Source organism: Phyllobates terribilis, unplaced genomic scaffold (genome assembly GCF_046119375.1).
Source record: "Phyllobates terribilis strain yellow unplaced genomic scaffold, ASM4611937v1 Scaffold_3__8_contigs__length_932513732, whole genome shotgun sequence".
In the NCBI taxonomy this organism is placed as follows: domain Eukaryota; kingdom Metazoa; phylum Chordata; class Amphibia; order Anura; family Dendrobatidae; genus Phyllobates; species Phyllobates terribilis.
This window is the reverse complement of record NW_027362763.1, coordinates 205,030,300-205,057,920: the sequence shown is the minus strand read 5'-3', so window position 1 is coordinate 205,057,920 and position 27,621 is coordinate 205,030,300. Positions and strand designations below refer to the sequence as shown.

Sequence of the window (27,621 nt, the reverse complement as noted above, 5' to 3'; positions counted from 1 at the left end):
AAAAGTTACTTATTAGACTAATGTCGGTCAACCACACTGATATCAATAGGTTCCTGCAACAGTCTAATGTGTCCGGAGGCCCCCGACTCTCCCCCCAAATGATGTCAGAAGACAGAAGGATCTGGCACGTCTCATTTTAGACTGCCAATGCTTTAATTCTCTAAAATATAAGTCACCGCCAGAAATTTCTGGCAGAGGCTCTCCTATAGGGAGCACAGAAGCGTGCAGCACAGCGAGCGCTTGCTCCTGTGTATGGGAGAATCGGGGTGATGGCTCTCAGCCGAACAATCGGTTGAACTATGGTGCAGCTGACAGCTATCTAAAGTGCATGGGGGCTTCAGTCTCACCCTAGATGAGGCCCTCCATTCATCAGGTCAAACACTTGAGCCGGGTTGAGCAGCTGTTTGAACCGTCGCAGGAATTTCACTCCTTGGTTATCTCCACTCTTTGAATTTACAAAAACAAGCAGAGGACTAGTGCAGGACGAGGGACACGTGGCCTTCCAGAACCCTGGAGATGACAATACCGAAGAGCATGCTTTACAGTGACATGTTAGATATGAACTCCCATCCAATCTACAAGGTGTAACATACGTACCATCAGAGTCGATGCTGTTCAGGGCCGTTGGTGGAATTACTGACACTTTGCACTGTCCAAGCGGACACTTTTTTGGCAGAAGTTCTTTACAAGAGGAGTGTACCTAGAGTATATGGAAAGATGAAAATAACAGCAAAACATCAGGTCAATAAAAAGGACAACGCTACTGAGTAGCCAGACGTTGTGTGAACTCGCTGACATCTGTGGAGACATCTTTTTTGTTTGTACTTAGCTGCTAAAACCTTATAGATGTGGGTAACTGTCCAGTGCAAAAAAAAGTAGTCCACCGTTGGGAACAATAATCTTTTTTTTTACTTAAATACATGTAATCGGCATTAAAAACTATTTTTCCACCTGGGTTTTGTTGCAAAATTGAGCACCGTTTTCCTTCTGTAGCCTCTGTGTTACACTGTCTATTGCTGGCTGCAGAATGAGTTATCTGAGAATCCTTCAATATGATGGTCTAACTGGGAGTTTATTTCCAACTCTTATCTGTTTTTTTCTGAGCTCCTCTCAGTTGATTCATGACCACACACCACGTCAAAGTTGAATATGCAGGGCGACAAAGAGCCTGTAAAATTCAAACGGTGCAACATTTTTAATGAAACCCAGTTACAAAAATTGTTTTTAGCCGTGAATACATGCATTTTAATATGAAAAAAAATTGTCCCCAAAAGTGGACAATCCCTTTAACCACTTCGCACCAGAGCCTGTTTTTGCCTTTGTGACCGGGCCAATTTTTTCAATTCTGACCACTGTCACTTTATGAAATAATTACTCTGGAACGCTTCAACGTATTCCCCTGATTCTGAGATTGTTTTTTCATGACATATTGTACCTCATGATTGTGGTAAAATTTCTTTGATATAACTTGCGTTTATTTGTGAAAAAATCGGAAATTTGGCGAAAATTTTGAAAATTTTGCAATTTTCAAACTTTGAATTTTCATGCCCTTAACCACTTCGCGCCAGAGCCTGTTTTTGCCTTCGTGACCAGGCCAATTTTTTCAATTCTGACCACGGTCACTTTATGAGGTAATTACTCTGGAACGCTTCAACGGATCCCCCTGATTCTGAGAGTGTTTATTTGTGACATATTGTACTTCATGATAGTGGTAAAATTTCTTCGATATCACTTGCGTTTATTTGTGAAAAAATTGGAAATTTGGCGAAAATTTTGAAAATTTTGCAATTTTCAAACTTTGAATTTTCATGCCCTTTAATCAGAGAGATATGTCACACAAAATTGTTAATGAATAACATTTCCCACATGTCTACTTCACATCAGCACAATTTTGGAACCAAAATTTTTTTCTATTAGGAAGCTATAAGGGTTAAAAGTTGACCAGCGATTTCTCATTTTTACAACAAAATTTACAAAAACATTTTTTTAGGGACCACATCTTATTTGAAGTGACTTTGAGGAGCCTTTATGACAGAAAATACCCAAAAGTGATAACATTCTAAAAACTGCACCCCTCAAGGTGCTCAAAACCACATTCAAGAAGTTTATTAACCCTTCAGGTGCTTCACAGGAATTTTTGGAATGTGGAAGAAAACAATGAACATTTAACTTTTTTTCACAAAACTGCTACTTTAGCCTCAAATTTTTAATTTTCACAAGGGCAGCCAGAAAAAATGGACCCCAAAATGTGTTGTGCAATTTCTCCTGAGCACGCTGATACCCCATATGTGGTGCAAAGCCACTGTTTGGGCGCACGGCATGGCTCGGAAGGTAAGGAGCGCCATTTGACTTTTGGAATGGAAATTTGACTGGAATCGATAGCGGACGCCATGTTGCATTTGGAGAGCCCCTGAGGTGCCTAAACAGAGGAAACCCCCAACAAGTCACCCCATTTTGGAAACTAGACCCCTCAAGGAACTTATCTAGATGTGTGGTGAGCACCTTGAACCCCCAGGGGCTTCACAGAATTTTATAATGTTGAAGGGTGAAAATAAAAAAACACATTTTTAACACAAAACTGCTACTTTAACCTCAAATTTTTAATTTTCACAAGGGCAGCCAGAAAAAATGGACCCCAAAATGTGTTGTGCAATTTCTCCTGAGCATGCTGATACCCCATATGTGGTGCAAAGCCACTGTTTGGGCGCATGGCATGGCTCGGAAGGTAAGGAGCGCCATTTGACTTTTGGAATGGAAATTTGACTGGAATCGATAGCGGACGCCATGTTGCATTTGGAGAGCCCCTGAGGTGCCTAAACAGAGGAAACCCCCAACAAATCACCCCATTTTGGAAACTAGACCCCTCAAGGAACTTATCTAGATTTGTGGTGAGCACCTTGAACCCCCAGGGGCTTCACAGAATTTTATAATGTTGAAGGGTGAAAATAAAAAAAACACATTTTTAACACAAAACTGCTACTTTAGCCTCAAATTTTTAATTTTCACAAGGGCAGCCAGAAAAAATGGACCCCAAAATGTGTTGTGCAATTTCTCCTGAGCACGCTGATACCCCATATGTGGTGCAAAGCCACTGTTTGGGCGCACGGCATAGCTCGGAAGGTAAGGAGCGCCATTTGACTTTTGGAATGGAAATTTGACTGGAATAGATTTAGGACGCCATGTTGCATTTGGAGAGCACCTGAGGTGTCTAAACAGAGGAAACCCCCAACAAGTCACCCCATTTTGGAAACTAGACCCCTCAAGGAACTTATCTAGATGTGTGGTGAGCACCTTGAACCCCCAGGGGCTTCACAGAATTTTATAATGTTGAAGGGTGAAAATAAAAAAACACATTTTTAACACAAAACTGCTACTTTAGCCTCAAATTTTTAATTTTCACAAGGGCAGCCAGAAAAAATGGACCCCAAAATGTGTTGTGCAATTTCTCCTGAGCACGCTGATACCCCATATGTGGTGCAAAGCCACTGTTTGGGCGCATGGCATGGCTCGGAAGGTAAGGAGCGCCATTTGACTTTTGGAATGGAAATTTGACTGGAATGGATAGCGGACGCCATGTTGCATTTGGAGAGCCCCTGAGGTGCCTAAACAGAGGAAACCCACAACAAGTGACCGAATTTTACAATCTACTCCTCTGTATAAATTAATCTAGTGGTGGGAAAATAAGTAGATAGGTAAATGGTCACTAAACCCATAGATGAATTCCCACAGAGGTGTCATTTCCATAATGGGGTCACTTCAGGGGGGATTATGCTGTTCTGGCACTTTTCAGAGTACCAGAGCTAAAGAATCCCCCCCTGAAGTGACCCCATTTTGGAAATGACACCCCTCTGGGAATTCATCTATGGGTTTAGTGACCATTTTAACTCGATGGATGATTTCCAGAAACAAGCACGCAATGGAAGGTTTAGATTCTGGAGAACCCCCCCCTGGAAATTAAGTGAGCTCTACTCGAATATGTCATTCACTAAATGAACCAAATGTTTGAATGACAAATTGGGATACATTTTTACAGTTTAAAAACGTGGTTCTGTGTGGTAGATTTTAAAGCAGTCAGTGACGCATAAGGCTGGCAATGATGGGCATTGTGGGCAATAGTAGCGGGTATCACGCCTCATTCCTCTCTTAGTACATACACGACATCTTTTCTGGGGGTTCCTTCTTGTTTCCGTTGCTGGAATAAGTGCAATAAAATGTCGCTCAGTGAGTCTTTTCACATCCTCAGATTCTAATGGATGAGCGGGGCTAACACTTTGAAAGACAAGATTTTCAATTACCTTTTCTTGATAATCAAGAAAAGGATCTTAATTTCCTGCTTTTTTGTACAACACAAAAGAATTGTATGTGGCCACCTGAAACAAATAAATAACCAACTTTTTATACCAGGTATAGGACTTTCTTGATACCTGGTATGGCTGTAGAACCTGGTCTGCAAGGTCCACACCCCCCATGTGTTTGTTGTAGTCAATGACTGACACAGGTTTTTGCTTCGGAGTGGTGGATCCTAGTTCTACAGTGGCCCTTGTGGCATCTGTGTGGATCGAGCTGAGGACAAAAATATCCCTCTTATCCCTATATTTCAGGGCAAGCAGCTCTCCGTTGCGTACAGCCCCTGACTGCCCCTTTTGAAACTTTTCGTTGACCAATGGTTGTGGAAACCCCTGACGGTTTTTACGGATGGTCCCACAAGCCCCGATGTTGTGTTCAACCAGACTTTTAAATAGGGGTATGCTGGTGTAATAATTGTCCACATATAGATTGTAGCCTTTTTGAAAAAATGGACTTATCAGCTCCCAAACAATTTTTCCAGATGTCCCCAGATAAGTAGGGCATCCTGGTGGGTTTAGTTGGCTGTTTTTCCCCTCATATATGCGAAAAGCGGATGTGTATCCGGTTGAACTTTCACACATTTTATAGAGCTTTATTCCAAACCTTGCCCTTTTAGATGGGATAAATTGCTTGAGGTGCAGTCTTCCTTTGAATTTTACAAGGGACTCATCTATAGAAATATTTTGTGTTGGGGTGTAGAGGCTTAAGAATTTTTCTGACAAATTTTCAATGATGGGTCTAATTTTATACAACCTGTCATGTTCTGGGGCATTTCTGGGCAGGCATTGACTATTGTCGTTAAAATGCCAAAACCGCATGAGCATTTCATAACGGGTCCTAGGAAGAATGACTGAAAACATAGGGGTGGCTTGAACAGGGTGGTTGGACCAGTAGGATCGAATGCTCGGTTTTTTAACAAGCCCCATGGCAAATGTAAGTCCTAAAAAATTTTTTATTTCCGGGACATTAGTTGGTGTCCATAAATTTGCCCTAGCATAGTAAGATCGGGGATTCTGGCTTATGAATTGGGATGCATATAAATTTGTTTGCACGACAATATGCTCTAGCAAGCTGTCTGTAAAAAACAAATTAAAAAAATGAATTGGTCCAAAATCTTCCACCTCCACATTTATACCAGGAGTGGCGTTGAAATCAGGGCTGAATGGAGCAGCCGAATCCGAAGCCTCCCATCTGGGAAATGCTAGATCATGTGGCAACGCCCCTTGGGGTGCGCCAATTCACTAGTAGCAGGGACAGCGCTTGTACTGGGCAGTGTTCCCTGATTTGGAGACGTTTCTCTAGCGCTATTTGCACCTATTGCTGTACTGGTCCTTGGGCTTGAGGATGGAACAGAATCACTGCTCATTTCTGAGCTCTCAGTGTCGCCGCTACTAAAGCCCTCAAAATCCATATCTCCATCTGAGATTGCACTGTCATCAGTGTCAGAACACAGCAGGGCATACACCTCTTCTGCGGTATAAGTCTGACGGGCCATTTTATTTTTAGATTTTTTGACTGGACTGACCTGACAGGACTGACTGACCTGACAGATCTGACAGGACTGACAGATCTGACAGGACTGACAGGACTGACTGACCTGACAGATCTGACAGGACTGACAGATCTGACAGGACTAACAGATCTGACAGGACTAACAGATCTGACAGGACTGACAGATCTGACAGGACTGACAGATCTGACAGGACTGACAGATCTGACAGGACTGACAGGACTGACTGATCTGACAGGACTGACTGATCTGACAGGACTGACTGACTGATCTGACAGGACTGACTGACTGATCTGACAGGACTGACTGACTGATCTGACAGGACTGACTGACTGATCTGACAGGACTGACTGACTGATCTGACAGGACTGACTGATCTGACAGGACTGACTGACTGACTGACTGATCTGACAGGACTGACTGACTGATCTGACAGGACTGACTGACTGATCTGACAGGACTGACTGACTGATCTGACAGGACTGACTGACTGACTGATCTGACAGGACTGACTGACTGACTGATCTGACAGGACTGACTGACTGATAGATCTAACAGGACTGACTGACTGATAGATCTGACAGGACTGACTGACTGATAGATCTGACAGGACTGACTGACTGATAGATCTGACAGGACTGACTGACTGATAGATCTGACAGGACTGACTGACTGATAGATCTGACAGGACTGACTGACTGATAGATCTGACAGGACTGACTGACTGATAGATCTGACAGGACTGACTAACCCTAACTCTTACTTTCTTTTTTATTTTTTTTTTTTACTTTCACAGTGGCAAGGCTGACACAGCTCTGGTCACACTGTTTCTCCTCTGCTCTCTCACTGAGATCGGAGGAGAAACAGTGTATTTATCAGGCAGATCGCCCGGGAAAGTTTGTTGCTAAAACAAACTTCCCTGGTGATCTCTCTGATTGGCTGGTGTGACGCTGACATCATCGAGACCTGAGCCAATCAGGTCTCGATGATGTCAGAGGTCACAGCACCGGGATCCCCGCCGCTCCTGAGGTATGTGGGGGGTCCCGATCGCCGACCACCAGCTGTCACTATCTTTTAAATGCCGCGATCGCTATGGATCGCGGCATCTAGAAGATAGGAACAGGTTAACATCATGGGGACCTGATCCATTCAGGTCCCCATGATGCCACATGTCAGAGCTATCGCTCTGAACCGGTACCGCAGCGCTAGCAGGACCCTGGGGGTCCTGAGCGCTGCGGGACCACCCACCGTTTTTAAACGTCGGCGCTGCACAGAGCCCGGGCAGCGCCGACGTTTATGTACAGTGGGCGGTCCTGAACTGGTTAAATCAGAGAGATATGTCACACAAAATAGTTAATAAATAACATTTCCCACATGTCTACTTTACATCAGCACAATTTTGGAACCAAAATTTTTTTTGTTAGGGAGCTATAAAGGTTAAAAGTTGACCAGCGATTTCTCATTTTTCCAACAAAATTTACAAAAACATTTTTTTAGGGACCACATCATATTTGAAGTCACTTTGAGGGGCCTTTATGACAGAAAATACCCAAAAGTGACACCATTCTAAAAACTGCACCCCTCAAGGTGCTCAAAACCACATTCAAGAAGTTTATTAACCCTTCAGGTGCTTCACAGGAATTTTTGGAATGTGGAAGAAAAAAATTAACGTTTAACTTTTTTCACAAAAATGTTACTTTAGACCCAATTTTTTTTAATTTCACAGGGGTAACAGGAAAAAATGGACCCCAATTTTTTTTGTGCAATTTCTCTTGAGCGTGCAGATACCCCATATGTGAGGGAAAACCACTGTTTGGGCGCACTGCAGGGTTCGGAAGGGAAGGAGTGCCATTAGACTTTTTGAATGTAAAATTTGTCTGAATAATTAGCAGACGCCATGTTGCGTTTGGAGAGCTCCTGATGTGCCTAAACAGTGGAAACCCCCCACAAGTGACACCATTTTGGAAACTAGACCCCTCAGGGAACTTATCTAGATGTGTGGTGAGCACCTTGAACCCCAAGGTGCTTCATAGAAGTTTATAATATTGAGCTGTAAAAATAAAATTTTCACATTTTTCCCACAAAAATGTTTTTCATCCCTTAATTTTGCATTATCATAAGGGTAATAGGAAAAATTGCACCATGAACTTTGTTGTGCAATTTCTCCTGAACACGCTGATACCCCATATTTGGAGGCAAACCACTGTTTGGGCGCACGGTAGGGTTTGAAAGGGAAGGAGCGCCATTTGACTTTTTGAATGTAAAATTTGTTTGAATAATTAGCGGACTCCATGTTGCATTTGGGCAGCCCCTGACGTGCCTAAACAGTGGAAACCCCCCACAAGTGACACCATTTTGGAAACTAGACCCCTTAGGGAACTTATCTGGATGTGTGATGAGCACCTTGCACCCCCAGCTGCTTCACAGAAGTTTATAATATTGAGCCGTAAAAATAAAATTTTCACATTTTTCCCACAAAAAATGTTTTCATTCCCTAATTTTGCATTATCATAAAGATAACAGGATAAATTGCACCATGAAATTTGTTGTACAATTTCTCCTGAGTACGCCGATACCCCATATGTGGGGGAAAACCACTGCTTTGGTGTACGGCAGGGTTCGGAAGAGAAAGGAGCGCTATGTTGGCTGGGATAGGCAGCAGACACCATGTCACATTTGAAGAGTCGCTGACATGCCGAAACAGCAGAAACCCCCACAAGTGACCCCATTTTGTAAACTACACCTCTCAAGGAATTCATCTAGGGAAGTAGTGAGTATTTTTTAATTTTTAAATTTATACCATTGGGCAGTGAAAAAAGCATAATTATATTTTTACCACAAAAAAATGTTTTACCCTCAGATTTTACATTTTCACACAGGGCAATGGGTAAAAATGGTGCCGAAATGTGTCACACAATTTCTTCTAAAAGTGGCAATACCCCATATGTGGCTGTATCGTACCGCTCAGCCATACGGCGAGATCTGGGGGGGACAGAGTGCTATTTGACAATTGGAGAACAAATTATTGTAGAATAGGCATTTGGATTTGGGAGCACAAAATTTTCTGAATTTCTTTTGGGGGGCAAGGGCCATTTCGCTTTTCCAGAGCCTTTCTGCTACCAGTAACTTGGAAGTCCCTTATATTTTTAACAGATGACGGACCTGAGTGGGGACTAGCTTTTTTTGAGGACTGAGTTGAAGCTTTTATTGGGAACATTTTACGTAACATTTATCCGGTGCTCGAGGCTGAGCACTTACATTGGGGTTTCCATTTAAATTTCCAAGTGATGTAATTCAGATGAAACCCCTGCGGTATCCATTCACTGTAATGAGGCAGCAGAGTTACTCTGGACTCCGTCTGGCCTCTGTTTAGCGGTGTCCTTTTTTTCAGCAGTGCACAAAACTGTGGCCAACTGCACTTTTATGCACGCCTAAAACAAATGACACTGTGGGATCACAGGCCAGACGGCATTCACAGTGCCTATATCTGCCTCATTACAGGGAATCTTCCGTCATGGGTTCCGGCTGAATCACGTATTTCAGAGATTTACACAGAAACTCTGGTGTAAGTGCTCAGCGCAGAGCGCAGGATAAATGTGAGCAGAGCCTTACTGCGATCTTTGGGAGACATAATAAACAAATCAGTAGCAGGTGAAGAATTGGTTTTATTTATTTTTTACGCCGTTCCTCGTGCAGTATAAGTGATGAGATTACTTTATTCTTCAGGTCGGTGCGATTACAGAGATACCAGATTTAGATCGGGTTTTTATGACTGACAGCTGTCACACACTAAAAGACGCTTTTTTTTGCAAAATCTAGTTTTTGCATCACCATATTTTGAGAGCTATAATTTTTCCATATTTCGGCCGACAGAGTCATGTGATGGCTTGTTTTTTGCGGGACGAGTTGACATTTTTATTGGTACCATTTTTGGGCACGTGACATTTTTTGATCGCTTTCTATTCCGTTTTTTGGGAGGTAAAATTAACAAAAACAAACAATTCAGGAATTGTTTTTTGAGGTGTTTTTTTATGCCGTTCTGCGTGTGGTAAAAGTGATCAGGCAGCGTTATTCTTCGGGTCAGTACGTTTACAGCGATACTACACTTACTGTATTTTTTTATGTTTTGGCGCTTTTACACAATAAAACAATTTTATAGAAAAAAATATTTTTTTTGCATTGCTTTATTCTGAGCGCTATAACTTTTTTATTTTTCGGCTGATGGAGCTGTATGGAGGCTTTTTTTTAGCGGAACAAGATGACGTTTTCACCGGTACAATTTTTATTTCTATTTTGCTTTTTGTTCGCATTTTTTTTCCACTTTTTGTTTGGCGATATGATGAAAAAGCATTTTTTTTTGCTCCGTTTTTTATTTATTTTTATTACGGTGTGCACAGAAGGAGTTAATTAGTGTGACAGTTTTATAGCTCGGGTTGTTTCGAACGCGGCGATACCAAATATGTGTACTTTTTTTGGTTTTGTAAAAATATACGGATTTATTGGTTTAATATTTTATTTATTTATTTTTATTTATTTTGTGATTTTTTTTTAACAGTTTAAAAACTTTTTTTTACATTTTTACTTAGTCCATGTATGGGACATTAATTTTTATTTTTCTGATCACTGATCTCATGTAATGTAATAGACATGCATTACATTACATGAGATCTTCACTGACTGTTTCACAGTCAGTCTCCTGCCTGGCTTCAGCTGCAGGCTGAGCCAGGCAGGACACCATATATGGCAGATCTGGAGGCGGTCATGTGACCTCCAGCTGCCATAGCAACCCCAGGTCCTGGAAGGTATCAGGGGTCGTCGGAGAGGTAAGACGACCCCCTCTCCTCCTTCTATCTTCTATATGCCGCGATCACTATAGATCGCGGCATATAGAACATAGCAAAGGGTAAACATCACTGGGACCTGATCCAATCAGGTCCCGATGATGTCCCCTGTCAGAGCTAACGCTCTGCACCGGAATCGCAGCGCTTGCAGGAGCCTGGGGGTCCTGAGCGCTGCGAGACCACCCACCGTTTTTAAACGTTGGCGCTGCACAGAGCCCAGCAAGCGCCGACGTTTATCTACAGTGGGCGGTCGGGAACCAGTTAAACTACCTGAAATTTCCATGATGACACAGTAAAGAATAATGTAAAGCTCACACAGCCCCATGCATTATACACATCTAGCAAGGAGCATCCATCTTGAGAGGAAATCCTACTTGTCTTAGGCTTTGTTCACGAGTTCCCACATTGTTTGGTGTATGTGTTGGGATGTGCAGTGCACATACTGAATGTAGTCACAAGCCCTCATTCATTAGAGGTCAGAAGCGTGACCTTTTGGAAGGCTGTGTTTTTCTATTAAAGGACTGTTCTATTGTTCTGTCTTCAGGAGCGCACGGCTCTTCTGCCTCCCGGATTCCTGGTTTTCTGTGCGGCAGTGCACTCCTGGCAATTGAACTTGGTCAAGCGACAAGGTTACGTCGCTGGTCTGAACTGTGCTTTCTCCCCAGCTGCTAGCAAACGCAACTTTGCCTTTGTAGCATAGGAAAAGCCCAGGGGGACTGAGGCGGGTTGGATCCAGTGATCAGCAAGCTTTAGAGTGACGCAAGCAGGCTGTAAAGTATACAACCTGATCGCAACGAGGGCTCCTTGCCTAGGTAATTGGCAACTGGACACTGCAGGGTGGCTGGTAGCCTAAGCAATGAGCCATACACTATAGAATTAAAAAACCCTCTGTTCTTGAGCACAGAAAGAATTAATACGAGGAAAATTGCAATTTAACCCATTTAAGAACGTGAGACAATCCTTTTATGAGGAGCTGTGCATATAGTTTTTAATTGGTTATATAATTTCTTCAATTACAGCGTTAAAAAATTTGAGAGCAATTTCTTTTTCAGAATCTTGCTTCATTTCAGCCAGGAGTGTTCCTTTGCAATGTACAGGCTGGCCATGTAGAGGATTAGCTGTGTACACAATGTTACTTTGCTCCTGGGCCTGGACAGAACATGCATTTGGCACCACAGCCAACACCAGACTTTGCACCTGCACAGTGTCTATGCCACTTTATTTTTTAAACTGAAGTTTTAAGTTTAGTCATCTTATGTGTAATTTCAGATATCAATGTGTTATCTGTAGGAAAATTTCTCATTGAAGTGGGTCTTTCACAAATTTGAGGATGATAAATTGGCCACCTCATGGAATAATGGCTGCAGAGCTGCGTAAAATGATGTTTTTATTTTTAAAATTTCTCCTCCCAGTTGCGGAAATATGAGCTTGTAAAGTTTAGGCTATAATTCATTTTAACTCCAAAGAGCGTTACTAGAGATTCTTCACTGGGGGCGTGTACTTCTTCACCTACAAGAGATTGACCAATCATAAACAGTCAGCAGCATACTGGGGAAAAAAGAGAACGCCCCCACAATAGGTTACTCCATGTGAGACTTGTAATGACAAACAGTCTGATCTCTGCACTGATCTGAATGCTGAGCTGTGTGTGATTACAATGTGTTGGGAGCAGAGAGGAGTGTGATTACTAACATATTTTAGTTTTCATGTCACAACAGTCAAATGTGGGGGGAGGGACAGTACAGCAGAGCTTTGCCTCATTCAAACAACTCTAGCAGCTCTCCTCTCACAGCACTGTTAGCTGGGCTTTATCCCCATCCCCAGACACTGGCTGCCATGAGATAAAAGCTGAAATGGTAGTTACCCCTCTGCTCTGGGAGCAGACTGTTATTACATGTCTCATACAGAAGGAAGCCTGTTCTAAGCTATTGCGGGGTTATGTTTTTTTCCCCCAGCATGTTGCTGACTGCTTATGATTGGTTAGCCTCATGCAGGGGAGGGAAAAAATGTACATGTCCCCAATGAGAAATCTCTGGTAACGCCCCATTGGACTTATAAATTAGAACACAAACTCTACAAGTTAATATCTTCACATCAGAGAGGACAAATAAAAAACTATGTTTTACTCAAGCTCTGCAGCCACTATTCCATAATGTGGCCAATTAAACATGCTCAAACTGGTGAAAGGTACTCTTTAAATGTGGCTAAAGGGGTCATGTTAAAGCTCCATACACAGCAGGTAATGAGCACTTCCTCTGATATTATCAACCAAGTTCAGGGGTTCATAAGAGGCACCAATGATCAATAAGTCATTGGGGACCTGGGAATACAATTCTTTTTACGTAATTATAGGATTGTGATCCACATGTCTGACTGTATTCTGTTTGAAAGTTTCATTTACTTGGTAGCTCAAAAGCTGATGAAGAAAACAAGTCCATTATTTAAATTAATTTGCCTTTATCAAAGCACAAAAGAGATCAAATGGGAACCAAATCTACTGACAAGAGATAAAAGGTGGTGGAGTGGGTTAAAATGTAAGCAAATGATGGTGTAATGTTATGCAAACATGAAAAAAAATGAATCTCGTCACCCGAGACGGTATGTATAAAAGACGGCGGCTGTGGAATATGTACTTTTATTTTAGTTTGCATGTACAAAAAAAACAAGCGACTCACAGAAATAGTACAGATTCAGCTGGCTTCTGACGACTGGCTACCAGCTAAATTTATGGGGCTGGTACCCCTGTGACCTCACCAGCCACCATGCTCCTAACCGGGACACCACCCACAGTTTTGGGGCTGGAAAGGGGACAAGTTAGGCAAGTTATTAACAGTGCCCCTTATGTGGTCACCGAGTCTAGGATGTCAGAATCAAAATGGGAACAAATGCCTTATATCCTAGACGACCGCCCTTGTCATGTCATGAGCAGAGCCAAAAGCAAGACAATGATGCTCTTCCTGAAGCCAAGCTGGCAGCATCACCACTCAATGGATGCACCACAGCTCCAGCATCGGCCACTCTTGACCCCATAGCCACTCTGCCTGTGTAGCTGCGGATTCCAGTGATCAATTTATAAGGTTGGTTCCCATGTGATGTCACCCAGCCTTCACCTGTGACATCAAATATAGTATAAACACTAGGGCTTTAAAAACAGACATTAGAGCTAAGGTCACCAATACACACTAGATGCATGTCACATGAACTATGCTTTGGCCAATCATTCAGACGACAGCCATCTTGGCTGTCTCTCCCATACACAGGAGCGCTCGTTTGGCCAAGTGCTCCTGTTCTCTTTGAGAAAACCGCTGACAAACATCTCTGCCTGTACTGTTATTTTTTCCCCCATAAAAACTCAGAACAGGAGTAAATAAAGATATCCGGTCCTATGTAAAGAAAGACTTACCGCTGCCTTGCACCACAGGCACTGCCAGTCTTGCAGACGGAGCACACTGCCACACGTCTTCTCACACACAGTGCATTTTGCACTAACAGGTAAATTGCCTTCGAGCCACTGGTGTGGCATGGATACCTACAGGAATGATAGCAGCATGATCAGTCATTAATCCTGTTCAAGACATTAAATTACATCAGCCATTGTACCCAAATACTACTTACTTTGCATTCTGAAAAGAGGGCGCAGAACTATGAATTATGGCTAGTGCGAAAATAACGTATCAAGCTCATAGAAGAAACCTGAAGACGTACAATTATTAATCTTTTACTAAGAGCCCTGTAGTTTTCTCATGTAAAAATCAAGGTGTCATCTCTTACGCAGTATAACGCTTCACTACCCTATTTTGCTTTATAATTGAAGCTAGCTTGAGGTAAGGGCTGAGATACTGATTTCAGCGATGTGTCACTTATTAGGCTGTGTGCAGTTGTTTCAAAACAATGAGTGTTTTATCACAAGGAGATTATCACTGCCTGGACTACAGCTCCTGTGCCAAGTAGTCCAGCTCCGCCCCCTCCTTTGATAAGCAGCTCATATAAAAAATGTGATAATTGCCAAATCAGCACTTTGTCGATTGATCGCTGTGCCCATTTACACTGTGCAATGATGGGAACAAACATTTATCGTTCTGCTGATGGTTGTCCTGTGTAAGAGGAGATATCGGATAGATGGCTACTGACCCACTTCTGGGACATAATCTATCTTGAGAGCAGGGCCCTGTCTTACCCCATTGTGAATGAAGAGGTGACCGTGCAGGCACAGCTCTCCGCAGTCACTTCTGTGGGAGTTCTGAAATAACTGGGCAAACATGGCTTCTACTGACAGCAAATAATACTCACCCCATCCTCATCCTCGATAATGTCCTTTCCAATAGAAGCCAAGGTGGTCCATTTGCAGTTATTTGTGGCCCTCACTGCACAGCGTCGGTGAGACTTAAACTTGCAGACTGCTCATGTGGATAAAAAAAAACAGCACATAATAAACACACACACATATTTACTTTACTTTGCAGCAATTCTGAAGGCAAAAGGTGGCGACGCCTAATACTGATGTGATGTAGGGTATGTGAACACGGTCAGGAGCCGCTGCGGGTTTGAAGCATCAAACCAGCAGCGTTCAGATGTTACAGCATAGTTGATGGGATTTCTAGAAATCCCATGCCCACTATGCATCTCTGGGCACCTGCAGCTCACCCACGAAAACTGACATGCAGTGTGTCTTTCAAACCCGCAGCATGTCAATTTCTTTTGCGAGTCCGCATGTGGACTTTCCCCATAGACTTAACCTCTATGAGGAAAGTCCGCATGTGAAAAAAAATGGTGACGCTCATTTGCGTAATGAGGGCGGAAGCAATGCGGCTATTCAGCAGCGTCAGGGCCACAGGCAGCTCCTGACCGTGGTCACATACCTTTAGCTTTCACTTTTGTACATTCACTTTTTGTTTTCTTAATTGACAAAAAATAAACTATTAGCACTTAAAGGGAATCGGTCAGTAGGTTTTTCTATGTAATCTGAACACACCAGGAGATAGGAGCTTAAACACTAAATTCAGCGATGTGTCATTTATCAGGCTGTGTGCTGTTGTTTACTTACAATAAAAGTTTTATCAGTAGAACATTATCACTGCCAGGTCTGATGCTCACCTGACTGCTAGTCTGCCCACGCCCCTCCTGCTCACTGTTAATAGACAATGTACACATAAAAGCTTTGGAGTGTGTGGGCGGGGGGGGGGCAGCTTTCTAAGCTCTGCTACATGCTACATCCAAAAACTCGATTGTGCCACAACTGCTGCATCCAGTGAACTAAGTGACACATTGCTGGAACCAGGGTCTGTGTCCCTACATTATGCTGCTCTCAGACGAGGTAACAAAAACCTGGTGACAGAGTCCTTTTAATCAATAAATATGATGTGTGTAGTCAGTTTAAGTACGGGGGCCTATGTATTGGTTGGTGTGTGCCTGTAAAGCAGCTGCATCATAAAAGGGACTTTGGTTTTCCGATATCTCATTAGAAATGAACTGAACATTGCATGTTAAATGTTAATGGCCACACAGTTCCTGCTTGTTATGGTCTTCTATAGTTATGTTGCCCTTGCAGCTATTCTTCCTGACTTCATACACATGAGTACGAGTGGCTGACAGACTCGTCTTGCAGCAGCTTATCTGTCCTGGGAACATAGCATTGGGCATGGTAAAATCCAATGCACCCAATCCTTCATTTCCTCGAGATCTGCTGACAGACAAGTCAGGACACCCACATATGCATTAGATTATATAGGTGGTCAGTCTTGCTGGGAGTTCAGATGACTTCCCTCTAATATGTCCAGGCAAAATAGACAATGATTTGTCAAATTCATTGTCTGCTCAAAGCAGGAATGGTTAGTTTATACCAGGGGTCCCAAACACGTGGCCCCTCCGGCTGCTTCTTGCGGCCTGCAGGCACAGACCCCGTAACTGGGACGCCAATGTCAGCTGCTGGCCTCTGATAGGCCGGCGGCTGACACTGGTATTGCTGTGCAGAGAGCCGGTCTCTGCGCGGCAATACTCTGCATTACAGCGCTGATGTCGGCGGCTGCTGGAGAGAGCCGCGATCATTATGGGGTCTGTGCCTGAGGGCCACAGGTGCAGAAAGGACGCCGAAGGAACGGAGGACAGGTGAGAATCTTTTTTGTTTTTCTCTGTCATGTGAAATACACCACAGGGGACCTGTTCTCAGTATGGGGGGGGGGCTCTGTGCGCAGTATGGGGGGACGGGGACCCTGAGCGCAGTATGGTGGGACGGGGACCCTGAGCGCAGTATGGTGGGACGTGGACCCTGAGCGCTGTATGGGGGGACGGCGACCCTGAGCGCAGTAGGGGGGAACGGCGACCCTGAGCGCAGTATGGGAGTATGGGAGGGGGGGGACCCTGAGCGCAGTAAGGGGGGGGACGGGGGCACGGGGACCCTGAGCGCAGTATGGGGGGATACGAGGACCCTGAGAACAGTATGGGGGGGGGACGGGGGACCCTGAGCGCAGTATGGGGGGGGGGGCGGGCACCCTGAGCGCAGTATGGGGGGAGGGGGCGGGCACCCTGAGCACAGTATGGGGGGGACGGGGACCCTGTGCGCAGTATGGGGGGACGGGGACCCTGTGCGCAGTATTGGGGGACGGGGACCCTGTGCGCAGTATGGGGGGACGCGGCCCTGTGCGCAGTATGGGGGGGGGCGGCCCTGTGCGCAGTATGGGGGACGGCCGGACCTGGATGGGGGACATGTCTGCAACATGGGGACCTGGATGGGGGACATGTCTGCAAGATTAGGACCAGGATGGGGGACCATGTCTGCAATATGGGGGACCATGTATGCAATATGGGGGACCATGTCTGCAATATGGGAGACCTGGATGGGGGACCATGTCTGCAATATGGGGGACCTGGATGGGGGACCATGTCTGCCATATGGGGGACCTGGATGGGGGACCATGTCTGCAATATGGGGGACCATGTCTGCAATATGGGGGACCTGGAGGGGAGACCATGTCTGCAATATGGGGGACCTGGATGGGGGACCATGTCTGCAATATGGGGGACCATGTCTGAGATATGGGGGACCATGTCTGCAATATGGGGGACCTGGATGGGAGACCATGTCTGCAATATGGGGGACCTGGATGGGAGAACATGTCTGCAATATGGGGGACCTGGATGGGAGGCCATGTCTGCAATATGGGGGACCAGGATGGGAGACCATGTCTGCAGTATGGGGGACCTGGATGGGAGACCATGTCTGCAATATGGGGGACCTGGAGGGGAGACCATGTCTGCAATATGGGGGACCTGGAGGGGAGACCATGTCTGCAATATGGGGGACCTGGATGGGAGACCATGTCTGCAATATGGGGGACCTGGATGGGAGACCATGTCTGCAATATGGGGGACCATGTCTGAAATATGGGGGACCATGTCTGAAATATGGGGGACCTGGATGGGAGACCATGTCTGCAATATGGGGGACCAGGATGGGAGACCATGTCTGCAGTATGGGGGACCTGAATGGGAGACCATGTCTGCAATATGGGGGACCTGGATGGGAGACCATGTCTGCAATATGGGGGACCTGGAGGGGAGACCATGTCTGCAATATGGGGGACCTGGAGAGGAGACCACGTCTGCAATATGGGGGACCTGGATGGGAGACCATGTCTGCAATATGGGGGACCTGGAGGGGAGACCATGCCTGCAAGATGAGGACCAGTTCAAAAGTTGTATAGAAAATAAAATGGTATCACTAAAAATGTCACTTTGTCATGCAAATAATGCGGCCCCCCAAATTAAATGTTTTTCCGTGTGCGGCCCATATGCCCAGCTGAGTTTGAGACCCCTGGTCTAGTGATTCCTGCATTGAGCAGGGGGCTGGACTAGATGACCCTGGAGGCAGGGCCGGCTCCAGGTTTTTGTGGGCCCTGGGCAAAAGTTTCTCAGTGGGCCCCTTTAACACATACCACGATTCTTGAAGCACAGATACCGCAGAGAAATATATATAAAGTACAATGCCAAAGATTTTACTTCTTACATTACATGACCGATAGCTATAGTAAATTCCACAATAGCTAAGAAACTGGCGAATCGCTCCATACAAAATACTGGCCCCCATAAAATGCTCCATACAGAATACTGGCCCCCATATAACGCTCCATACAGGATACTGGCCCCCATATAACGCTCCATACAGGATACTGGCCCCAATATAACGCTCCATACAGAATACTGGCCCCCATATAAAGCTCCATGCAGGCAGTTTCCCCACATAATGCTCCATGCAGGCTGTTCCCCCCACATAATGCCCCACACAGGCTGTTCCCCCCTTATAATGCCCCATGCAGGCTGTTCCCCCCCTTATAATGCCCCATGCAGGATGTCACCCCCCTTATAATGCCCCATGCAGGATGTCACCCCCCCTTATAATACCCTATGCAGGACGTCACTCCCCCCCCTTTTAATGCCCTATGCAGGATGTCACCCCACCCCTCCCATATAATGCCCCATGCAGGATGTCACCTCCCCCTCTTTTATAATGACCCATGCAGGATGTCATTTGTTCCCCCCTATATATTGCCCCATGCAGGATGTCACCCCCCCATATAATGTCCCATGCAGGATGTCACCCCCCCATATAATGCCCCATGCAGGATGTCACCCCCCCATATAATGCCCCATGCAGGATGTCACTCCCCCCCATATAATGCCCCAAGCAGGATGTCACTTCTCCCCCTTTTAATGCCCCATGCAGGATGTCACTTCTCCCCCTTTTAATGCCCCATGCAGGATGTCACTTCTCCCCCTTTTAATGCCCCATGCAGGATATCACACCCCCCTCCCTTATAATGCCCCATGCAGGATGTCACACCTCCCCTCCCATATAATGCCCCATGCAGGATGTCACCCCCCATATAATGCCCCATGCAAGATGTCACCCCGCCATATAATGCCCCATGCGGGATGTCACCCCCCATATAATGCCCCATGCAGGATGTCACTCCTCCCCCTTTTAATGCCCCATGCAGGATGTCACACCCCCCTCCCTTATAATGCCCCATGCAGGATGTTCCCCCCCCCTTATAATGCCCCATGCAGGATGTTACTCCCCCCCATATAATGCCCCATGCAGAATGTCACCCCCCATATAATGCCCCATGCAGGATGTCACTTCTCCCCCATATAATGCCCCATGCAGGATGTCACCACCCTTCCTTTATAATGCCCCATGCAGGATGTCACTTCTCCCTGTATTGCTAATAAAAATATGGATATCTTATAGCCTACATATTGTAACATATTGTTTATATGCTTTGATAAAGTGTGGTCATTAGACCAAGTGTGGAATATACTGCAATATACTGCAGTGTAATATCATTGATATACTCTGATACTGATAAAGTAGTTCTTTCACATGAACTGTCCTTGATGCATGCTATCCACAAAGTGTTTGCTAGGTGTGAATGCAGTAAGACAATGTTAGGCTGCGTTCACACATTGCGTATTTTCGCGCTTTTTTGTGCGCGCTTTTTCAAAATACGCAATGTGCCTTGTGTCAGCCAGCAAAGTGAATGGGAAATTCACTTTGCCGTTCAGACACTGTGTGTTTTTACGTAGAGCGTAATCGCAGTTGCGTAAAGAATTGACATGTCAATTCTTTACGCAGCTGCCTCCTGCGCCCGTTATAAGCGATGGAATTACGCAGTGGTGTTCACACACTGCGTAATTCCATAGCTTTTTGATGGAGGCGCAGGAGAAACTATGGATACTCACCTATCCAATGGATGGGAGAGATGTCCGCTCCGGTGCCACCGCCCGCTCCGGTCCCGCCGATGCCAGCATCTTCAGTGAAGCGATGACAAGCCGGCGTCGGCTCCGGTCCCACCGCTTGCAGCTTCCTGCCGTTAAGCAATCGACCGGCTTGTGATCGCTTTAAGGCAGGAAGCTGCAAGCGGCGGGACCGGAGCCGACGCCGGCTTGTCATCGCTTCACTGAAGATGATGGCAGCGGCGGGACCGGAGCGGGCGGTGGCACCGGAGCGGACACCTCTCCCATCCATCGGATAGGTGAGTATCCATAGTTTTTTTCTTTTAAAGCAGTGTATGTACTGCAGCCAGAAGCTGTCTGTACATACACTGCTAGGGGGACACTCACAGGACACAAAGACACAGACATTACATTACATTACATACAGACACATACATTACATTACATACAGGTGTAATCCTCCATCCTCACACTTCATTTCTCCTGCATCCTCCGTAAAATAACGCAGGAAAAAAAGCAGTGTGTGAATGGAGGTGCTTTTTTTACCTGCGTAAAAAAACGCAGGTAAAAAAAGCAGGAAATACGCACGCGTAAAAATACGCAGGAAAAAAAGCAATGTGTGAACGCAGCCTAAATTGTTCTATGGTCTATGAAGTTGTGTGTTTCAAAGATTCATTATCCTGATTTGTACACAAGTGACCAGTGTTATATTTGCTTTGACAAATAGTGTTATTGTAACCAAAATACTGATTCAGATAATGTGTGTACACTTACCATTATGTTCCATAAGAAATACACAGATCTATTGTCTAAAACAATGTTTATAGGTAAACTTCTCGAGATTACAGAACCTGGCCAATTCTGTATTATCGACGACTCATACTTATAAACATTAACCAGTTTTATGCTTCCATTGTCTAAGCCTTATAAAAGTCACTGGAATCATGATACAGAGAAGCCATAAGTTATACCTGCACTGATGTGTAGTGTTGTATGTACCTGCCCATGCAGTGTTGTGAAGACTTCCAGGGGTCTCTCTGTCTTGGTGAAATTGCTTCTCTGATGTTCCAGACGGATGATGTTTAAAAGCTCCTTGGTGACGAAGTGAGTATATATATATATATATATATATATATATATATATATACTTAACCTTTGTATTATAACATATACAAAAGTGTATGCAATATCATCATATCATACTATTCCTTTAATTATGTATTTTACCTTTTAAATCAACTATTATAAATAAAATTGCGTTATATCGCTAAGGGTTGCCTTCTTTAAAGCCGTATCCGAACCTTAGTGTTAAAAACTTGGCATAACACTCCCCCATATAATGCCCCATGCAGGATGTCACTCCCCCCTTATAATGCCCTATGCAGGATGTCACTCCCCCCCCTTTAATGCCCCATGCATGATGTCACCCCCCCCTTATAATGCCCCATGCAGGTTGTCACACCCCCCCCCCTTACAATGCCCCATGCAGGATGTCACCCCCCCCTTGTAATGCCCCATGCAGGATGTCACCCCCCCCCCTTATAATGCCCCATGCAGGTTGTCACCCCCCCTTACAATGCCCCATGCAGGATGTCACCCCCCCCCCTTATAATGCCCCATGCAGGATGTCACCCCCCCCCTATAATGCCCCATGCAGGATGTCACACACCCCCCCCCCTTGTAATGCCCCATGCAGGATGTCACCCCCCCCTTATAATGCCCCATGCAGGATGTCACCCCCCTCCCCTTATAATGCCCCATGCAGGATGTCACCCCCCCCCCTTGTCCCATGCCTCCATACAATAAAAAAAAAATTAAATACTCACCTCACTTCTCACCTGCTGCTGCTGCTCTGGACTCTTCGGCGTCACCGGCATCTTTCCGCTCTGTGCTGTGACGGCTCAGGAGAGAGCGCAGTGTAAACATGTCACCGCGCCCTCTGACCTGAGACGTCACAGTGTAGCAGCCGTGGAAGACACCAGAGGTGCTGTGGAGGCACGGGGAGAGGTAAGTATTGTGCCGGCTGTCGGTGCCCTGAGCAAGCGGGGGAGAGCGGGCGCTGACACCGCTCTCCTCCGCTGACGGGTCCCATAGTGCGCCGGGTGCTGACGCCGGCCCTGCCTGGAGGTCCCCTCCAACTCTAACATTCTATGATTCTATGATTCCATATATTGACAAAAAAAACTCTGAAAAAAGGGAAGTTGATGCCCAGTCAAATCAAGAAAATGTTTATGAATCCTAACAAAAAGACAACGAACAAACATATATAAAAAAGAAACAAGAACAACAATGTAATGAAAGAGAGTAATAATTATACTGAGGATTCATTCCAAGTCTGTGTTTTATGGTCTGGGTACATAATGCATTTTCCGGACTGGCTGCGAGTCTCCTCACCCGAACCCAACAGCTTCATATGTGCCTGAGGATGTGGAGTGTGGGGTCCGGAGATTCACAGTCGGACTGGAAATCACGGTCCATATAGCCTTAGGGCCGTTCCCACTGCGTTCTTCACCACGTTCACTCGGGCTCGCGTCCGAAACCCCCGCAAAACAGGATACGTGCATATGCGCCGACAGGGCCATTGACTATAATGGTGCAGATAGGACCATTGACTCTACCTTCACCATTATAGTCAATGTCACTGTCAGCGCATATGACCGAATCCTGATTTGAATTTATTAAGCCTGTGAATTAATATTTAAGATGGGAGAAAAGCAGCACGAGCCTATAATACTGTGTGGATGGTGCCACGGTGGGATTTGAACCCACAACCCAGAGCCACGCCCGTCACTAAGCTCTGAGCCACCAAACCTGTAGGAAAGAATTGTGCTTCGGCCAAGACCACTTCTCATGTCTTGGAGTCCCTGGCAATGTCCTGCCAGCTACATATGTGGCGGGCAAGCCACATAGGAGAACTCTCCGATCTGCCGCCTATCTATCCTCGCTGGATCGCTGGCATCTTCTGATAGATATCTGGCTCGCTGGCATCTTCTGATAGATATCTGGCTCGCAGGCATCTTCTGATAGATATCTGGCTCGCTGGCAGATGCTTTCTTTATGACACTACCATGATCTCTGCACTGCACCCGATTATACAGGTAAACCTCAGCTCTATTTATATGCCCGTGATGGCAGAAACTTCTAACTTAGGGAGACTTAAAAAAAATATATCTAAAGAGACCTGCTGGCAGTGACCCCCGCTCCTGCTGGCAGTGACCCCCGCTCCTGCTGGCAGTGACCCCGCCCCTGCGGGCAAATTGTCCCGCCCCTGCTGAATATTTAGGGCAAATTCGTTGAAAAGTCGTTGGTTTTGCCACCAGCTCATTTGCATAAGTCGGTGAGCGAGTGCTCTGATTGGCTGGCTGTGGAATGCTGCATCTGCAGCCATGTGATAGACGGGAACATCATCCTGACAGGACAGGTCGCTGCAAGAGGGACACGGGGTCACAGATTAAGGAAATGGGGCGCAACTCAGGGCTGTATTTACCCCTGGGCACCTTAGAGCGGGTGCCTAGGGCGGCAGACTGCAGGGGGCGACGTCAGCATGATTGAATAAACAAAAATATATTTCCCCTGCTTCACCGCTGGACCGAGCGTCAGTATCGCCGATGATATTTGGTGGGGATATCTATCCATCATCTACCACATCCTATACATAATTTAGGGCAGGGGTCCCAAACACGTGGCCCGCATGCGGCCCCTCCGGCTGCTTCTTGCGGCCCGCAGGCACAGACCCCGTAACTATTGCGGCTCTCTCCAACAGCCGCCGACATCAGCGCTGTAATGCAGTGTATTGCCGCGCAGAGAGAGGCTCTCTGCACAGCAATACCAGTGTCAGCCGCAGTCCTATCAGAGGCCAGCAGCTGACATCTGCTTCCCAGCGCAGCGGAGTATGACGTCACTGCTATGCGCAGATGTCAGCTGCTGGCCTCTGATAGGCCGGCGGCTGACACTGGTATTGCTGTGCAGAGAGCCGGTCTCTGCGCGGCAATACACTGCATTACAGCGCTGATGTCGGCGGCTGCTGGAGAAAGCCGCGATCGTTATGGGGTCTGTGCCTGCGGGCCACAGGTGCAGAAAGGACGCCGAGGGAACGGAGGACAGGTGAGAATCTCTGCTCTGTATGTGGGGGGGGGGCACTGTGCACAGTATGGGGGGATGGGGACCCTGAGCGCAGTATGGGGGGGATGGGGACCCTGAGCGCAGTATGGGGGGACGGGGACCCTGAGCGCTGTATGGGGGGACGGGGGACCCTGAGCGCTGTATGGGGGGACGGGGGACCCTGAGCGCTGTATGGGGGGACGGGGACCATGAGTGCAGTATGGGGGGACGGGGACCCTGAGCGCAGTATGGGGGGGGGACGGGGACCCTGAGCGCAGTATGGGGGGAGACGGGGACCCTGAGCGCAGTATGGGGGGGACGGGGACCCTGTGCGCAGTATGGGGGGACAGGGTCCTTGTGCGCAGTATGGGGGGACAGGGTCCTTGTGCGCAGTATGGGGGGACGGGGACCCTGTGCGGAGTATGGGGGGGACGGGGACCCTGAGCGCAGTATGGGGGGAAACGGGGACCCTGAGCGCAGTATGGGGGGAGACGGGGACCCTGTGCGCAGTATGGGGGGGGACAGGGTCCTTGTGCGCAGTATGGGGGGACAGGGTCCTTGTGCGCAGTATGGGGGGACGGGGACCCTGTGCGCAGTATGGGGAGACAGGGACCCTGAGCGCAGTATGGGGGGGACGGGGACCCTGAGCGCAGTATGGGGGGGACGGGGACCCTGAGCGCAGTATGGGGGGGGACAGGGACCCTGAGCGCAGTATGGGGGGGGACGGGGACCCTGAGCGCAGTATGGGGGGGACGGGGACCCTGAGCGCAGTATGGGGGGACAGGGTCCTTGTGCGCAGTATGGGGGGACGGGGACCCTGTGCGCAGTATGGGGGGACGCGACCCTGTGCGCAGTATGTGGGGGGACAGGGACCCTGTGCGCAGTATGGGGGGGATGGGGACCCTGAGCGCAGTATGGGGGGGACGGGGCCCCTAAGAGCAGTATGGTGGGGCAACGGGGACCCTAAGAGCAGTATAGTGGGGCGACGGGGACCCTGAGCGCAGTATGGGGGGGCGGGGACCCTCAGCGCAGTATGGGGGGGGGGACCCTGAGCGCTGTATGGGGGAAAGGCGACCCCAAGCGCAATATGGGGGGGGGGGCGGGGACCCTGAGCGCAGTATGGGGGGGACGGGGGACCCTGAGCGCAGTATGGGGGGGACCCTGAGCGCAGTATGGGGGGGGACGGAGGACCCTGAGCGCAGTATGGGGGGGGAGGGGGGGACCCTGAGCGCAGTATGGGGGGGGGCGGGGACCCTGAGCGCAGTATGGGGGGGGGCGGGGACCCTGAGCGCAGTATGGGGGGAGGGACGGGGACCCTGTGCGCAGTATGGAGGGGGACGGGGACCCTGTGCGCAGTATGGGGGGGGGCACCCTGTGCGCAGCATGGAGCGACGGGCACCCTGTGTGCAGCATGGGGCGACGCGGCCCTGTGCGCACTATGGGGGGGGGGGGAACCTGGATGGGGGACATGTCTGCAATATGGGGGACCGTGTCTGCAATATGGGGGACCTGGATGGGGGACCATGTCTGCAATATGGGGGACCTGGATGGGGGACCATGTCTGCAATGTGGGGGACCTGGATGGGGGACCATGTCTGCAATATGGGGGACCTGGATGGGAGACCATGTCTGCAATATGGGGGACCTGGATGGGAGACCATGTCTGCAATATGGGGGACCTGGATGGGAGACCATGTCTGCAATATGGGGGACCTGGATGGGAGACCATGTCTGCAATATGGGGGACCTGGATGGGAGACCATGTCTGCAATATGGGGGACCTGGATGGGAGACCATGTCTGCAATATGGGGGACCTGGATGAGAGACCATGACTGCAATATGGTGGACCTGGAGGGGAGACCATGACTGCAAAATGGGGGACCTGGCGGGGAGACCATGTCTGCAAGATGAGGACCAGTTCAAAAGGTGTATAGAAAATAAAATGGTATCACTAAAAATGTCACTTTGTCATGCAAATAATGCGGCCCCCTAAATTAAATGTTTTTCCGTGTGCGGCCCATATGCCCAGCTGAGTTTGAGACCCCTGGTTTATACGACCTGACCGGTGGCACTAACACCTGCCGATCAGCAACTTGTTTGCTTAATGCGGTGGTTTAAAATCCTGTTCAAACAGGCAGACCAAGGGAATATGCCACCAAGTTTTTGCTTTCTAATTTGAGATCAGGATAATGTAGAGACAGAGACCCCAATTCCAGCGATGTGTCACTTACTGGACCTCTTAGTGTAGTTTTGATAAATCACTATTTTATCAGCAGGAGATTATCATTAAGGAAATAGTAAACCTGCTTCCATGTAGTCCTCCATATTCATGAGCTTGGTATAACCCTGCCCCCACCACTGATTGGCAGCTTTCTGTGGATACTGTACAAGGGCAGAAAACTACCAATCAGTGGTTTAGGCGGGGTTATGCACAGCTAAACATTAAGAGCACTGCTAGATCTGCAGCAGATAAACAGTGATTGTACCAAAATGACGGCAAACAGCCCAGTAAGTGACACATCACTGGAATCAGGGTCTCTGCCCTACATTATAGTGCACTCAGATAGGTTAGCAAAAACCTGGTGACAGATTCCCTTTAATGATGTGCCCTGACCGATTATAATCTGTGCACACAAGCTGCCATTGTTATGCGCAGCGCAGGCCTTGTTTACACAGTACAATGCTGCCCAGAAGGATGTTCTACCGTGCTGCACAAAAGATCATATAACCCGATGAACAGGCGTTTTGCTCATTTGTCATGCGATCAGCAGCCTGTTTAGAGAGCACGACTGTCCGTTAACGAACATTTCTAGGAAGGCAAGTTAGTGGTATTCTTGTAGTGTAAATGGCCCATGCTGCACAAAGTCATTGACTTAAAGTACATAGTCCTTTATGACAGGCACACCTCAAATAGCTGTGAAAACGAGAGCTTATCTTAGCAACGGCGAGCAATTAACATCCGTATTGATAGCAGTTAGATACACATCAGTACAGCTGCCATGGTAGTGGGGATTATTGTATTTTACAATACAACCTGAGCCCCACAACTGAGAGCAATCAGTCCCATTATATGTGAAATTCCCATACAC

General features: G+C 47.1%; 1 protein-coding gene across 2 annotated transcripts in view; it reads right to left on the bottom strand.

Annotated features, from left to right (window-relative positions):
• Window positions 1-27,621, bottom strand: part of DGKD (diacylglycerol kinase delta) — a 106,057-nt gene that overhangs the window by 31,696 nt on the left and 46,740 nt on the right. For both annotated transcript variants that reach the window (XM_073674571.1, XM_073674572.1), the window contains exons 6-9: window positions 14,989-15,095; window positions 14,102-14,227; window positions 598-700; window positions 348-510 (exon numbers count right to left, since the gene is read on the bottom strand). In XM_073674571.1, coding sequence (XP_073530672.1) covers window positions 348-510; window positions 598-700; window positions 14,102-14,227; window positions 14,989-15,095 — 499 coding nt within the window. The remainder of the gene's footprint in view (window positions 1-347; window positions 511-597; window positions 701-14,101; window positions 14,228-14,988; window positions 15,096-27,621) is intronic.